The 16,860-nt window shown below is 37.2% G+C and overlaps 1 protein-coding gene across 1 annotated transcript in view; it reads left to right on the plus strand.

The window, feature by feature from the left end:
* LOC102226677 (tumor suppressor candidate 3) overlaps nt 1-15,424 on the plus strand; it is a 68,833-nt gene extending 53,409 nt beyond the window's left edge. Inside the window, exons 7-10 of the mRNA XM_005807873.3 lie at nt 610-673; nt 2,898-2,972; nt 12,684-12,774; nt 14,835-15,424. Coding sequence (XP_005807930.1) covers nt 610-673; nt 2,898-2,972; nt 12,684-12,774; nt 14,835-14,850 — 246 coding nt within the window. The 3' untranslated portion in view covers nt 14,851-15,424. The remainder of the gene's footprint in view (nt 1-609; nt 674-2,897; nt 2,973-12,683; nt 12,775-14,834) is intronic.
* Nucleotides 15,425-16,860: the final 1,436 nt, after the last annotated feature.

The following is a 16,860-nucleotide window of genomic DNA, read 5'->3' on the forward strand; positions in this document are numbered from 1 at the left end:
TTCAGGTTGACCTTACTGCTTCGTGAAGGATAATTCGTCTTCTCATAGCACATGCACAGATTTATTCATGGAGTGACGTACAAACATTTTCTACGAACATTTCTCGAGCCGTCTGGGTTTATAGAATATCATCTCAAAGCAAGGAGACATTTCCTTGACACTGTATTCCGGTTTCCTGCTTTAAGAGTAAATATATTATGAAGTCAGAGCTTGAATGCCATTTGGCTGCAACTGAGTGTAGATTATCTAACATAAAGCAATGTTATCGTACTTGAAGAATAAAGGGATATCATTTACCTCTGTAGACTGCAGAAGGCTCTTTACCTGAATAGTATGCATTAAGATTAAGATTCATTTTTCCATATAATTTTTTTTTTCTTGTAAGATTAAACTTCCTCAACAGAGTTTCAGTGTTTGGGGGGATTTAAACCAAAAATAAAAAAGTTTTTGGTTTTTGAATGGGGGAAAAAAAGCTCTGTTTGATACTTGTAATTTCCTACAGCACATTTATTTTACAAATTTCCCCATGTAATCTTAGACTTTGCCAGCTGAAAATAACACTGCCAAGCCTAACGTCTGTCTCTTGCTTTCTTGTTCTCTTTCCCACAGAGTTACATCCACGGCAGCAGCCAGGCTCAGTTTGTGGCCGAATCTCACATCATCCTGCTCCTGAGTATCCTTTGGTTGGCTTATTTGTCATTCATGGTCTCCAAAATGCTAATCACAGAGCAACTTTAAGGTCCCTGACATGTCTGAGGCTCATTTTGGCAATACTTTTCCTTTATTCACCAACACATGTCGCAAAGCAAGTTCCCTCCTATGTTGTACGCCTTTCAAACTTTGGATTGCTAAATATTAAAGCATCGCCTTCTGTGTCCGTTCTGTAAAATAATGACACCAACTTGCCTTGACAATTAGACAAATTGTTCATCTTTAATATTTCCTCCTTTAGGGGATTTGTTCCAAAGTCTTCAACTTGTGAAAAACTCTGTGGATGATTGTGGACTGGATTGGCAGCATGTATTTTTTTTCTCTCTGCCTGTCTGCCCATGTGTGCCTGCTCTGGTGCTTGCTTCTATTCTATCAATAATAATACCGTTCACTTCTAACTATTGTATTTATCCCAGTGGAAATAGCTGGTCCAAGGTTGGCCTTGCTGCAGAGAAATGTTTGCTTGTTCACCCTCAGTGTTTAGCCTTCCAGTCATATCTAGATGAAACACACACATACACACACACCCCTCTAAATGTTAACACATCAAATTTTGTTTGGTGTGCTCGTGGTGTTAAGACCTTTTGACTATTATCCTTTGCAAAATGGTTTTTATTTTTGTTCTTAATAACATGCCCAGAAAAGTCCTCCATTTAGTTTGGTTCTTCAAATGTAAATAGTTTGTTTAGTATAAAAAGGAACATCTGCAACAGTCAGTATTTGCGTTTTCATTCATATTCATCTTAAAATTGCGCAAATTGGAATTACAAAAATGAAATTTGCTTAATGGAAACATGGCAATATCGAAAGAACTTGTGGTTTTCACTAGGATGAGGTGTTGTCTTTTTTTTTGGCTATATCAAAATTATTATTTTACTGGATGTGGCAGAAGGATGACGATGTGGCCTGGTTTCCAACTGTGTTTCTTATTTTATTGAAACAGCTAATTTGAAGTTTTTGAGGGGTTTTTTGTTGTTGTTTTTTTTTACATTATCGGAATATCAAAAATGTTTTGCACACTTCTGTAATGGAAACACAGGGAGTTGGGAAATAGATCCAGAATCCCCTTTCAGTACTTTTAGTTCTTGCTTCTATTACGTCGGTGTTGCCAGCTGGCTTGCCCACCAGTTTCGAGACTGGTAAAGACTGTGTTACTTGGACAACTGTGTTATTGAACCAACAAGACCAATTCGCAACTTTCTAGATTTGGCAAGAAGACTTATTTTTGGAGGAGAGCAATACTGCTCACAGGGATCTTATGTCACAAAGCAGAAGCCAAGCAAAACAAATGCTTTTAGCTGCACTGGGATTGTGTATCTGAGACGAATTCTTCTACTTGCCTCTCACATCTGATATAACAGCAGCTGAAAAGTAGTTCAGGCTCTTAAATATATTCTTTAAATTGTTGTGAGTTTGACAGAAACATACACTTGCTCTTATTACTGCTAGAGTCATTGATGTGACATGAATTTTGTTTCTGAAATCCTAGGCAGGATTCCTAACCTCATTGCAGAACCTTAAATCTGGGTGTCACAGCACTCACCTTGCATCGATCTGTTGTTTCTTTAGCCAGATCAACATGATGTGTTGGCTCCTACTCAGTTTTTTTTTCCATGCAGAAATCTCAGTTTTTGCACCAATTTTAACAGTGGATAGAAGCTATGACTAGTCATGCTGTGTTTACTTATTACAGAGCAATGAATTTCAACTGTTAAAATGAGCAAAATGGGTTTTAAAAATGTAAGAAAATAGCTTTACAAAAATATGTATTGCTAATTTTGTCTTTCTGAAAGGATACACATCTCATCCCTTGCACAGTTTGTTCCTATTTTTCTATTTTTACTGTAAAAAAAATTTGTAGTTCACTTATTTTAGAGAGGTTTGTTGCATAATTAAACATTTCGTACCATAACCTACAGAAATAATTTACGCTGGTCTAGTTTCAACAAATGATTAAGTTTCTGCACAAATTCCTTTAAAGCACTTTTTCAAAATTACTTCATGATATCCTTGTCCATTTACTGTATCCACACTGTGTGGATTTGTTATGTATGTTTTATGTATATTTATTTATTAGCTGAGCTGAACATGGACCCATATTTCTAAAAGTTACTTCTGGGTCATTTTGCTTTTCCAGCTCCAGCTTGCTTCGTATGTGTCTTGTTTCCTTGACAACATTTTCCCAGATGCTGCGATCACCATGGGAATGGTTCTGCTTAACGAAGCCGCCACCTCTAAGGGAGATGTTGGCAAGAGAAGGAGTAAGTGTTTCTTTCTCTCTTTTTTTTGCACAACATAGTTTCAGGGCTTTGTCTAAACTTAAAGCTCCAGATGTTTGCATTTTATTACTTTGCTAAAACCAGTAAGCAAAAATAAGGTAAATTATAAAATTATCAAGACACTATGTGCTGTAAAATATAGCCCTGATGGTTAAGATGTCAAATTGTTATAACATAAAGGTTTGAATTTTGGAAAGTACAAGGCAAGACAGTAAAATAGAAAGTTAAGTCAAGCAAATTTTTAGCATTTTACGTTTTCAATTTTTCATATTCATTACTAAGGTTGCAAACCTTGCTTTTTAGTATCAATGGAGAAATCTGATATATCCAAACTGTGTACCATCAACATAAACCGTGTCAAGTTGGAGAAATAACCTAGCAGTGCCTCATGATCACTACCAGAAGTCCATTTTCATTTGTATGACACATTGCCGACGAATATCAATGTTTCACTTTTTGCTGTTTCCATTGAAAATTGGGTGGATTTAATCATCTAGAGAAAAGGTGATGCATCCTGCCTGTTTTAACGGAATAGTTTTATTTTCTTTACTGTTATTTTCTTTACTAAAGTTCCATAAATTTTTCAGTTTAAACATGAAAATGGTCCCAACAATTTCTAATGTAGCCAAGCTTCACTGTATCCATTTCCACTGTAAAATCCTCCTGTTGGCAGATTTCCTTTTTTGTTGTTTTTAGTAGGGCTTATCTAAAGTATTTGAAAGTGCAGCTTGGGAAGTTGATATAGAGGATGCAATGCTACTTGAGACCCTATTGGGCGACGTTTGCAAAGCAGCCAATCCAGGAGCCCCAAACACTTACTGCCAAGTTGATTGGTTGATCCCCAAAAGCAAGATAAGGAAGGCTGCTGACATTAGCTTCTGCGATAGCGCTAAGACGATTTCACCTGTGTGTATTTGGTGTGTGAACAACTTAAAATGGACATATGTAAGAGTTTTAAAACAAGTATTCGCACATTTTAGATGTTCACAGGCTGCTGTGGAACCTAACACTCACAAATAACAAGATTCTGCTGTATAACATTGGGCCTTGATAGTTTCAATAAAATTACAGAAACATTTAATAAATATGAAAGAAATTAAAAAGTATGTTTATTTCAGTAACTCGGTTCACAAAGTGAAATAATTAGTTGCAGACCAATGCTTTAAAGTCTTTATTTCTGTTAATCATGAGGACTTTCCACTCGCAGCTACTGGAAAAACAAAATTTTACATTAGAATATTACCTTAGACTAATAGAAAAAAAAACATTTTAACTTAAAAAAGTGGGCTTAATAAAAGGTTTTATTATTTATGTCTTGAAAAGTTGTTTTTAAATTTACTTTTACTCTATCGGAACACATATCCCAATTTATTAAATAGGACTGTATCTTAGAAACATTCATACCATCAAATATCTTCACTTGGCCATGTTTTTACTCAGCTGTGTGTTTGTCAGGAAAAGAGGATGAATCTTCTTGGGTGTTCCTGGTCAGCTTTATGCTGTGCAAGTGGCGATCCCACTGTGTTTTTTTAGACAACTCTAAAGTGAGCGAAAACACTTCTTGATGAATCAGTGTGTTCAGCCACTTTAAAGAGCCCCGTCAGCGCTTTTCGGCCACTTAAAAAAAAAAAATAAAAAATGCTTTGTGGACACATGCCCTAAAGGTAAGATTACCCGAGAGTTCTTGTTGAGACGTTAAAACTGGGAAATTAAAATGAACTGCCTCAAGCATTTTCCTTTTTCTGCAGTATCAGGCCGAACTCGCACAGACTATAGATGATACATGTTGGGTGTACAACTTTCGCCTAGAATTTATAGTGGACAAATGGTTCTTAGTGGTATCAATCTTCAACCTTTATTTAACACAGTTCAGATTATCTTGGTTGAGTTTTGTTTTTTTTTAAAGTTGAAAAAAGTGCCATTTAACGTTTGTTAAATATCTATTGATGCCTGTTACATAAAGATATGCTCTGAAATTGGATATGTTTATTATAAATACCTGTTGTTGGTGTAATCAGTAGAGGTGGGTTTAAAGTCCCTGGAATACAGTTTACATACTGCTGAGTGCTGCTATGCAGCGTTACCTGCTGTTATTTGCTCTAACAGTTCATATGGGAGATACAGAATGTGTAAGTGGACTTCCTCAGATGCAGACTGTTATTAAAGGGGCATGTGGAACAATGGTGGAGCCTAAAGAGTGAAGACGTCATTGAAAAAATTCAGCGTAGACAAAAGATCCCAACATGAGCTACAGTTCAGACTCTCAGGTTAAAAGTTGTGTTTTTATATATATATATATATATATATATATATATATATATATATACTGCTCAAAAAAATAAAGGGAACACTCAAATAACACATCCTAGATCTGAATGAAAGAAATATTCTCATTGAATACTTTGTTCTGTACAAAGTTCTATTTGCACAACAGCAGGTGACATTGATTGTCAATCAGTGTTGCTTCCTAAGTGGACAGTTTGATTTCACAGAAGTTTGATTTACTTGGAGTTATATTGTGTTGTTTAAGTGTTCCCTTTATTTTTTTGAGCAGTATATATATATATACCAGTATATATATATATATCACCTCCTGAATAAAATGTTGATTCTTGTCAGATGAGATTAAATAAATTCAGTAGTATTGATAAAGTCAACGTTGCTGCCACTGCTTTATTTGGTGATATACTGAAGGCAGGTGCAATTCAATACATAAAACTCCAAAAAAGTAACTGAATTCACCAATTCAGTTTCTCTTAGCCGCTCAGTATATCATGATGTTGGTTTTTAGGCCGTATGGCCCAGCCCTTAGTTCTGATGATAAGCCAAAATGATCAGAACTAAGAGAAAAACATACGTTAAATAAATCATCTTATGTGTAGTGAAGTTAGAGATTAATGAGAACAAGCAGTAGTTCTGAAACGTCTAGTGGTGTAGATACTGAACCTTTATTATTCCACCTTGTAAAAGCTGTCTCCAGCTGCAAATTTCAGCAGTTTGAGTCAAAATAATAAAAAAGACAAAAAGAAATGAAGATGCAGATCTTATCTCTTTAGAGTTTCCCTGCTTTTTATAGTTGCTGCACTCCAGTTAATGAAAATCCTAAAGCCTCTCCCTGGTCGTCTTTGATCTTCAAGTTGTGTTTTCTTTTTTTTTTTTTTGCACCGCTTTGAGGTGCATTTGGCCTCATTATCCTGCTGCAGCATGAACACTTCTCCAAAAATGATGGCAAGCAGACGGTGCGCCGTGTCTCTGAAGATGCGAGTGACACCTCGCCTGTACCAGGCTAAAGATTCTCTGCAGGTGTTTGACTCCGGAATCACAAAATAGACCCAGACACGAACATTTCCACTTCCTCTTTTATATCCCGAGTTTCCTTTGATGCGCTGAATCATTGATGTTTCACACCGTACGTTCTCTGAGGTCTGTAAAACGACACAGAGCTTTTGAGACGTTTAAAGGTAGGCTTCAAGTACTGTGGAGAAACAGTTTTGCTACATTTTTGTTAGCCGTACTACATATGCAAGCATACACGTGTAGTTATACATCGTGTTAGCTTTTCTACAGAAGAATCCAAATAAAAGAAACTGCTCTGTAAGGGGAAAATCTCAGTTTAAGTCCAAAATAGATTTAATAACAAATATGTGCTGCTAGATGATCTTCAGGTTTCTATATTTACTGTTGTTCATACTTTACAGATTTCTATTGTTTATGAAAGATTAAACTGATATCACACTCTTAATTTACCAAATGTAAATATTTCTATTCATGCAAAGAAATTGTTCCTTGACACAGGTTCAATATTTGATCAATACATTTTATTGGACTACAACAAAATTAACTTTGTAGCTTTTATTAGCCAGTTGTGTTTATTACATTTGCAAATGAACAGAAAGTGTATTGGTCATTCTACAGCATGAGTCAGAGATGACAAATCTCAGCAAAAAAAGTTAGATTAAGAATAAGTACATAAAGATGGAGATAAGCAGAAGGTTTTATCAAACTATGTACATGCTTAAGATTTCAAGAAATGAATTAAACTATGCAGCTTCATGAGTTTTACTCATCAATCTCTACTACTACCACTGCAGGTAAGATATTATTTTTTCCCCCGCAAACCCAGAATGTCCGTCTTGCAGCCTTGAGATATTCTTCTCAGTAGTTTTAAACTTTAAACTCTTCTTTCTCCTTTACTTTTTGCAAGTATTTTTAGTAATTGGACATTTGGGCTCAAAATACTCTTAAAGAACCTCAGCAGCTCATTATAGCCTTGAAGGACTGGCATGTTATGCATTTCATCGATATTGATGTCAATCTAACTTATACTGTTACTATGACGTCCTCCTTTTTTCAAAAAGATTTACTATACATCTCAGCTTTAATGTTATGAGAACAAAATGCTTTGATTTTTTTTTTTCCAGCCACATCGAAATCAAAATGTGCATACTAAAACAGCGCATACCGTCAACAAGTTCTTTTAGGGTAATTTAGCATTGCAGTCGCCTCCCATTTGTCTCCTAATGAGACATGCTTCCCCTAATATAATTATGGATTTTCCTAATGTTTTTAATGGCCCCGTATGTTATGATTTAGATTGAGCCAAGTCATACAGTCAAAAGAGGGATTATGTTCTTTGTCGGTGAAGGAAATGATTCAGTCTGAACAGCTCGTCACTTCGCCAAGGGTCTTAAATAACCTGACATTTTTAAATGCTTTGCATGTGCGCATTTCAGAGCATTACGCTCAGATACATGCTCAGTTTTATCATCTGCGACTCGCAAAGAGGAATCTGCCACTTGGCACTTTACGAAAATATCGCAGCACATAAACACATGGGCAGAACCCCTAATGTAACAGCTCGTGATACGCACAGCCTGTAAATGGACAATTTGAGAAAACAAAAATAACGTTTTTAAGTAAATCAATTTTTAATTATATTGATGGAATCGCAGTCTCACACAAATGTATTTCTCGTCGTGTTATTGTTGACACGCTTGAGCCATGCAAACTATAAAAGCTTTGCCTATGTTGAGGTTGACACTAAAACACTACTTTGGTTTTCCAGACAAATCTTTTGTTCTGACACTAAATGACACACTCCGACACACACACGCGGTGCCAACGCATCTCACTGTTTGGTCTTCAAGAGAGGCACTCATCCTAATCCCTGATTAGCCGTATCTGTTGGCGGTGACAGTTAAATTCAACACGGTGCTCCCTGAGGATTAACCGCCGCACGAGGGTATGTGCATGCATTTACGATTTTATATATACATATCTATATTTTACAGCCTGTACAACATGGACTGTGACAAGGACTTGAGCTGAGGAGGTTTTAGAGGCTTTTGAAAAGATTATGATTGGGCATTTTAAAAGGTTAGTAACTTTAATAGAGCAGTGTTTTAATCTGAATCTGACGAGCTGGAATTGAAGTTTGAGCACCTTTAGGTATTTTATGTATTTGAGTATGATTTTTTTTATGTGTGTGAATTAGTGTTGCACAGCTGTTTTTTGGTTTTTAGCAACCCTGATAAAGATGAGTGGAAACCTTATTATAGGATAGGAAGCTTAATCCAGACTGTATTTGTTTTTCAAGCTAAATGGGATCTTGAAATGAAAGCAGGGTTTCCTCTAGGATCAATATTTTTATTGAGTCATATTTTTAATGGGTCATTTTCACAGGCTTGAACTAAAAATTAGTTCCACGTAACATTCCTTTTTTTTTTTGCCTTTTCCCTCCATCTACTTCAGACCGCCTCCAGTTTTACTTCATTCCTCAGAGCAGCGCAGCGCCCAGTAGCGAGCGTCACAGCAAGACAGGCAGGAGCCAACAGTGTTGGTTTTAAAAATAAAGTCAATTTTAGTATTTCATGATATTTAAATGTGTAACATGATTATGTTTAGTGCAAGTGCACAAATGATGACTACATATATACAAAAATCACACTTCATTCTGAAGACGGGGTGGCTTTTATTTTGCGGTGGCAGTGCGCCAAAATCAATTACATGTAGAGCAAACGCATCAAACTTGAGGCCCATGGGCCAAATCTGGCCCGCAGTAGCTTTTCATGTGGCCCTCTGGACTAGAAATTACATCAATAAGTCCCTACAGTTTTTTGCAAATCTGCAACATTCATGCCAAATTCACACAAAATCAACAGATCCCCACAATTTTCTCTAATTTTTACTAAAAAGATTTTCTCAAAATTGGCCAAAAAAAGTGACTGCTGCCTCAGTCTTTCTTGAGGTCAAGCTATAGTCAGTGATCGATACTGCGATTAATAAAAAGTCACATTTAACGTCATACATTTGTGCAAATATCGCAAAGATTCCATACAAATATTTCTAAATTATCACCACAAGATTTGTGATTTTATAAAAATAAATACAATCACAAAATCCTGGATGGACTGACCAGTGTGCAAAGATGTTTATTATTTCATTTTAAGAAACACTTACTGAATGCTGAAACAAACATCTGTTTGTTGATATTTTAGGAGTTTAATGGGTTTTATCAATACGTTCTGGAACAATGTTAAGAACATTCAGATTTTTGATGTGGCCCAAAATGAAAATTAGTTCGACCCCCCGGTGTAGAGGAAATGCTAGGCAGGACAAAAGGTGTTTGTTTTTTTCCCCCCCAAGCACTTCAAATATGTACCATATTAAATGGAAAATGTCTTGTTTTGTTCAGCCTCAGATTTTACAAAAGTAAAAAAAGAAAAAGAGGAAAATTTCTGAATTTCTCAGCCCTGCAAGTCAAACTGAGTTTTACTGAACGGATCGGATTTGAATTGCTAACTGTGTTCCCGGTTCCCGTAAATCAATAAAACCACCAACTGTTTCCAGACATTTCATTTTAATAAGATTATCAATGTTAATTAGTTCAGCTGTTGGTGTGCGGCGTCACTCAGGTGCGGACTGTGTGGTCGGGTAAATTAAGATGTTTGTTTACGCGAGGAGACGAGGACGCCGTCGGTGTTTCCACGTCTGAGCCCTGCCAGCGGCCTCGATTTGAACAGAGATCAAAGAGCGTTGCATCAGCACTTGTTGTCACTGATGCAAGTGAAATGATTAAAACCAACGCCTTTAGCCTGAAATCAAGCACCCAGATTAATGCCCCGCAGTATCCAAAAATCACAGGTTTTTGTCTTGTAATTGCCACGCTCGACTTTAGAATGTCTGCAAGTTCTGCATAGCGCTGTGCAAATTGAAAGCTTGAAAATGCGGTTAATTGAAACTGAAATCTTGAGGTTTGTGCTTCAGCTTTTTAGGTTGAATGTTAAGTATTCTTACGGTGCATAATCAAATAAAAAAACAAGGTCATTAGAGGGTAACATATATTTGAGATCTTAAAACATATTCACACTGTCGCTGTAATCAGCAGGCCTTTCCTGTTGAGAGTTTCTCTGAAAGTCAGTTTAGTTTGTCGGAGCTGTGGGTAACTGCTAAGTGCTGCTTGTTCTCCTCAGTCAGAGACCAACTCTACATACTGACTGAATTCAGTTTTTCATAAAGTATTTCAGTTTTTAGCCATATATTTAAAGCCATTACTGTATAAATCTGAGTACAGTCTGTTCTCTGTAGCTAGAAACATTTCTATACCTCCACATATTTAGAAAGTGTTTTGTTACAGTCTGAATGCAGCCGCAGGAGTTGCTTGAAAACGTTGTGGATTCTTTTTTTTCTGATCTTTGTAGGATCAGTCTCTGTATAACCCGCACGCAGGGGCGCCGCCAAGAATCTGGGGCCCCATGACAAAAAATTAAATTAGGCCCCCCCACGCAGCTGCTGTTACAATGTTTTTGAGTCTGTCTGATCCATCAAAAGTGTCACAATTTTAAAGGCTGGCAACTGCCTTGCTTTCTTTAGTCCAATACTGATAAATAGCACAATATTTACTTTCTCCCACGAGCAACAGTCATTGGCAACGTAAAAAATATACATAACACAATCCAGACTTCTCAAAAAATGCTATGTAGTTGCATTTTATTTAAGCTGCAGTATATAACTTTAATAAAAAATATGTTTTCTCCATATTTGTTAAAGCTGTCACCGTGTAGTGACAGTTTGTTATGAGACAGATAATCTGTGAAAACAATCAATATCCTCCACCACCTGTTGTTAAGTGGTAAAAGGTACAGAGACAAGTTATATGAATATGTTGGTAATTTCTTTCCTTCGTTCATTAAATGCCAGTGAAATGGAGGCAAACAGTCTGTAGCTAAACTAATTATGCTGAATGGTTGATAATCTCACACAGTCTACCCACCTCTCTGAGAAAAACTGGGTTATAAATTGGCACGTTTACCCCTTTCTCTATATATATTTTGAAAACCTAACTTTATTATTTTTCTAGGATAGCATAGTTATTGCCACAGTCGTTCTTGTTTCCACTGACTGCTGCTGAACACCGTCAAGCTCCAAGCAGGAACAAACCATTTCAGGGCAAATGTGTACTTTTTGGTCTGGGAGGGGTAACATTTAATTTTTACTACTAAAAACAATTTTGGAAAACACCATGTAATTAATTTTGTAATTGTCAGGGCCCCATTTTTTTTTTATTTCTATGAACAACAAAAAAAAAAATGTGGTGGGTCCCCTTGTGGTCAAGGGCCCTTGAAATTGTCATAACTTTCCCCCCCTATACGGCGCCCCTGCCTGTACGAGACTTAAGCTGGTACAGAAAATGAATGGCTAGATGAAGAGCTTATTCACATGATATTGTCACATTCAGTTGATTATTTCAGAATATACCTTTTTTACACATCACTTTGTTACTATTGATACTGTGGCCTAGATCTAAAGCCGGTTTCATACCAATATAGTCAGAGTCTTTTGTCATAAACAAAGAACAGGAATGAGCTTGGTTTGGTGTTCTGTGGTCAGTCGTTGTGACGGCCACATGGAGTGCTAATGTAGCTTAGTCACGACCAAAAACCACCCTGGAGAAATATTAATCAAAAAGAAAATTGACTGCCTCTGTTGTAGCCTGATACTCACAGGAGTTGGGAATCACCCACAAATACTTGAAATCCTATAAAGGAAAGGGGGTATAAGTGCCTATTCCAATTGTTCAAACACCAAATATACCTTCAGATGCTACGGAAACAGTCTTGGCACTACCGCAGACGATGACGTCTACAGTCTTATCTCCTGGAAATTGAATGGCGCTCCTGGAAAGGTTGCTTTGCAAACAAAAACCAAAGTCAAGTAACACTGCAAATCTTCCAGCTTCCCAAGCTGCATTTTCTTTGGAATATGTTAGATTCTCTGAACAGCAAAAATCCATAAATAGGGAGATTTTCCACAAATAATTTGGAAACGCGCATTAACCACAAAGAGATGAGTCCGTGAACACTGAACCTAGAATAGGCAAGAGTCCACTGTTTTTTATTCTTAAATTGATCACAAAACGGCAACCAAAACCACGAGATTGAAATCATTTTGGTGAAATTGGGTTTGTAAGTTTAGTATTATGTCGAGCACTTGAACAACATAAAAGTGCAATCTAAATTGATCAGAGGGACTTTCCCCAAGGCCTGCACATGCTGCATCTTCTGTTATTTTGAATTTCACTGTACTACTTGAAATGTAATGGTACAGATTTTTACTTTAAGCCTCCATAATCATTTCCCCTTCCATGTGATTTATAATATACTTTTTCTGACATTTTGTTTTCCCTCTGCATAGTCATCTGCCTGGTTGGCCTCGGGTTGGTGGTGTTTTTCTTCAGCTTCCTGCTCTCCATCTTTAGGTCCAAGTACCACGGATACCCCTACAGGTAACTATAGGACCAAATTCCTTCATTCCAACTCTGTGCAAACAAACAATACATTCAAATTTAAATGCAAAGCTGAATAATTTGAATCCCAAAACGATTGCAGTGTTTCAATAAAATCAGCAGTTTTAGCTGCATTCAGTGTTTGCCGCATCGGTTCTGAAGTACATTTATCACGTTTTCACCGTTTATTCTTCTTCAGCCGACTCATTTAGCAGTCATCGGCCAATAGATGTTTTCCAAAGGCGGAAAATGTTGGAAATGTGTCGACAGTCATTTTTTGTGGCTTAGTGAGCCAGAACAGCAGCAATTTGGCCTCACCTTTAGCTAAAGGTCACGGCCACATAAAAAGAAAAGAAAGATTTAATGTGTGACAGAAAATACTCTACAGGTCTGCAGAGTCTGTCTTCAATTCATCGCCACTTGAGCAGGATATTACAGTGCTGCACCCACGGCTCCCAAATGCTGAAACTAACTTGTAGAGTTTAGTGAGTTTCAGGAGGCCAAGTGCTCTCCAGCAGAGCTCAGTGATTATTTTTCCAGAGGCTTGAATCTTGTTTTTCAGTTGTTGTTTTTCATATATATTTGTCCTGCTACATTTTTTTGTGAATTTCTGCAGCCGTGTGATTCATGCATTCCCTCATATCCAATGAAAATCCGTAACTATTACCGACTACCTTGGGAGTAACTCAGATGTTAGTTTTACACTGTAGTGTTGGTAGCACAGGTGACTGGTGGAGATTTGTTTTTGCTTGTTTTACAAACAGCTTGAGATGGAAGATAGAACTGCTTTCGTATCGCTGGGCAATACAACAATAACGACAAATATCGCGGCAGACTCGTGATCAATGTAAATAGAAAATATGTCGGATCATTTCACCGAACTCCAATCCAGAAACGCACAGCATTCTGGGGGATGTAGTCTCAGGAGAAACATTAGACGCTCAGCCTCTCACGGCTAAGCTAAGAAATGTTGATGGCGTCAACTAACTCATTCACTCTTTGGTTGCCTAGCAGCACCCTGTTGAGCAACTTGCGCAGTAGCAGTTTCATGTTACCCCCCCAACATATTTGGGCGTACTTCACTTCCTTGGAGGTCCGCAAAGACTCAAAGCTTAGGTTCGCCGGACAAGCCTGAACAACAGCACATTTTTATAGGAAACTTCTCTGCAGGAAACAGCGCTCATATCAAACTGCTTTGTATGCAACACCAAGCTGATAATGTTGAGAGTCAGCGCTGTAGTATGACTGCTGCGTCCTGGTGGAGAAGAAACGGGTCTATACGGCCGGCTAGCTCATCGGGCTTGCTAGTAGAATCCCTTTGGATTGTGGGAAATTAAGAAATTTCTCACATTAAATGTGAGCAGTCTGCGGACAGAGTGCCGTCCATATGAAGTACGTCTTGAGAATGTGGGGAAAAAAAAAACTAGTCAATAATTATAAATATCGATTGATATGAAATGCTTGCATTGTGATGGGATTTTCAGCCATATCAACCAGCCTTAAAGACTTTTTGCCCCTCTGTTATAGACACCACGTCATCTGTTTACTCCCTTTTTACAGAATTAAAAAATGTTAAAGTCCTGAAACTGCAGCAGAAATTAGAAGAACGTCAAACTCGACGATTTACTTAGTTTTCCAACTTTAACCGACTCAAAACTTTCCTCATTTATTTGTGAGATCAGAGGGGGATGAAGCATGCAAGCCTTTTTTTTTTTCTTTTTTTCAGTTTTCCAGTCCTGAGATTAGATGCTGCACTTTAGCGCTGCTTATATTAAGCAGTGCCATTTCAAATGGATGTTATTTATGTTTGATTGCTACTTCCTTTGTATGATTGAAGCGCATGCTTTGAATCCTGAACGGCCCACGGCCTCGAAATATTCATTGGCGAGTTTGTTACTTCTCATTTCCCTCAATAAATGCCAGAGTATTTTCAGACATTTGAGCAAATTTTCCTGATTACCTGCTTTCACAAACAGTTTTAGGAAAAAAATTATAATTTTGATGTTTGTGTGTGTTTTGTATGTCTGTCCTCTCAATAACAGTTACATTTTTTTTTTCAGCTTTCTTATTAAGTAAAATGCTAACTGAGGAGGACGAGCAGGGCAGAGGATGATGAAGATGCAGTATGGATTGAAGAGGAGTGAAGAAAATATTTGGAAAACTAAACGCGCTTTGTGGGATTTTTCTTTTGTGTTGCTTCTGGTGTCCTGGAACCATGGTGTTAAAAAAATTATTTTTTTTTTGTAATGATGGAAATAAAGTTGTTGGCACGTCTGATCTTCACAACATTCTCATTGGATTAACTTGTTTTTTTTCACAAGATCAATCAGTCAATCAGCTAAGGCTGTTTTTACATTTTCAGGTTAGCAACTAAAGCATATTTGTAACAACTGATCCATATTTAAAAGTTCCACCTTTGAGGTTTTTTAGGCAGGGAAGTTTCTCAATTAATGGAAATGTGTAAATAGATTAATTTTTTTTATTATTATTCTTACAATTTTTCCTGTATTGATGCATCGGAAAACTTAGGATGTTTGATCTTGGATGTATTAAAACCTTTTAATACTGCCTCTAACGTACGTGTCACTCCATCAGTGAACTACGTTACGATAAAAGCGCAACAAGAATAAAAAATTTGGCCTATATTTCATATGTGTTCTGTGATGAGCTTTACATTTTCTGAGAATTGTTTTACTCGTTTGAACCAGGACAACTGATTTGCTCTAATCTGTGTTTCTTCTGTAATGTTTTCTTTCAATAAGTTGTTTTTGGGGGGAGGGGGGTTCACAGGGAATGATTAATTCTAAAATCGTTTGGCTCAAAAGAATAAATAATTAACTTAAATTGAAGCACTTAAAGCTCATTTCTAAATTTAAAGTTTTTTTTTAGTCTTAATCAAAAATCCTCGTCTGTGTATTTCCCTCCCGGGTTCGTCGACACGAAATCAGACGTGCAGAAAATAGCTCTGCAGAGTCTACCGAAGACCGAACCAAGTGTTAACATTTCTTTCCGAGACGTAGGTCATTTACAGAATCCATGCATTTCTAATTCTCTTACTTGTGAACTGCCCTCTGAAACACTGAGTGGGCCGAGCCGCTGCAGTCGTTTATGTAAGCTGCTCTGTGTGGGCAGACGAAGGAATGGGTCCGTTGAACGAGTAGTTTGACAAATGGAATAAAAATATTCCCTTGCATTCTTTTCTATTTTTACTCTAAATCTGTGGAAGGGTGAACAATTGTTTGTGCGCATGCTGGTCTGAGATTATCTGCAGGAAAGGACAATCCTGGCCACAATGACTGGTTTCCAAAATCACATATATATATATATATATATATATATATATTATTTTTGCAGGAACGATGGCACCGTTCCAGTAATACCTTCCCTTCCTCCTTTGTTTCCGCTGGAATTGGGTTTCTGATTTAGAGTATGAAAAAATACTGTGTGCTTTTTCACATTCGGTTACAGCCCAGGTCAAAAGTGTATGTCCGCTTGTCACTGGCATGAAATTTTTTATTTTTTTCATTCATGAATTATTTAAACCGTTAAGAGTCATCCACCAATTTCTGGATAAATGTCACTCAACGAGCAGAAGAGAAAGGTGTGTTGCTTCGTGCAGCATCAACAAGCTTCTGAGATAATTTCCCTGGATATCTGGGCATTTTTATTATGGAAATTCATTTAAAATGTTTCATTTTAAATGTTCTGTGTTCTGTCAGAACAACAAAACGTGTCCAAACTTCGACTCTGGCTTGTTGGTTTGAGATTAAAATAGGAACCTCATGTTTCCGTCTTGCGTCTAAAAACCGTTTTTCACCGCGAATAGAGAAGCGCAGAGCCGAACGAGGCGGCCGTCAACGTCGATTCAGTATTTGAAAGCGTCATTCACAGCTTCTTCTGTTTGCCGATTGGTCCGGTTGTCCATTTTGATTAGTTGATAGAAATTTTGGACATTATTGCGTATTTCAACAGGACAAGGATTCTAGATGTACATAGTCATCTTAGGAACGGATAAACATCAAGTTTCTTCTAAACTGGGGACTCTCCTTAAAATTTACGTCCATGCCAAGAAGTCAACCATTTTAA

This window comes from Xiphophorus maculatus, chromosome 5 (genome assembly GCF_002775205.1).
Source record: "Xiphophorus maculatus strain JP 163 A chromosome 5, X_maculatus-5.0-male, whole genome shotgun sequence".
Lineage (NCBI taxonomy): Eukaryota > Metazoa > Chordata > Actinopteri > Cyprinodontiformes > Poeciliidae > Xiphophorus > Xiphophorus maculatus.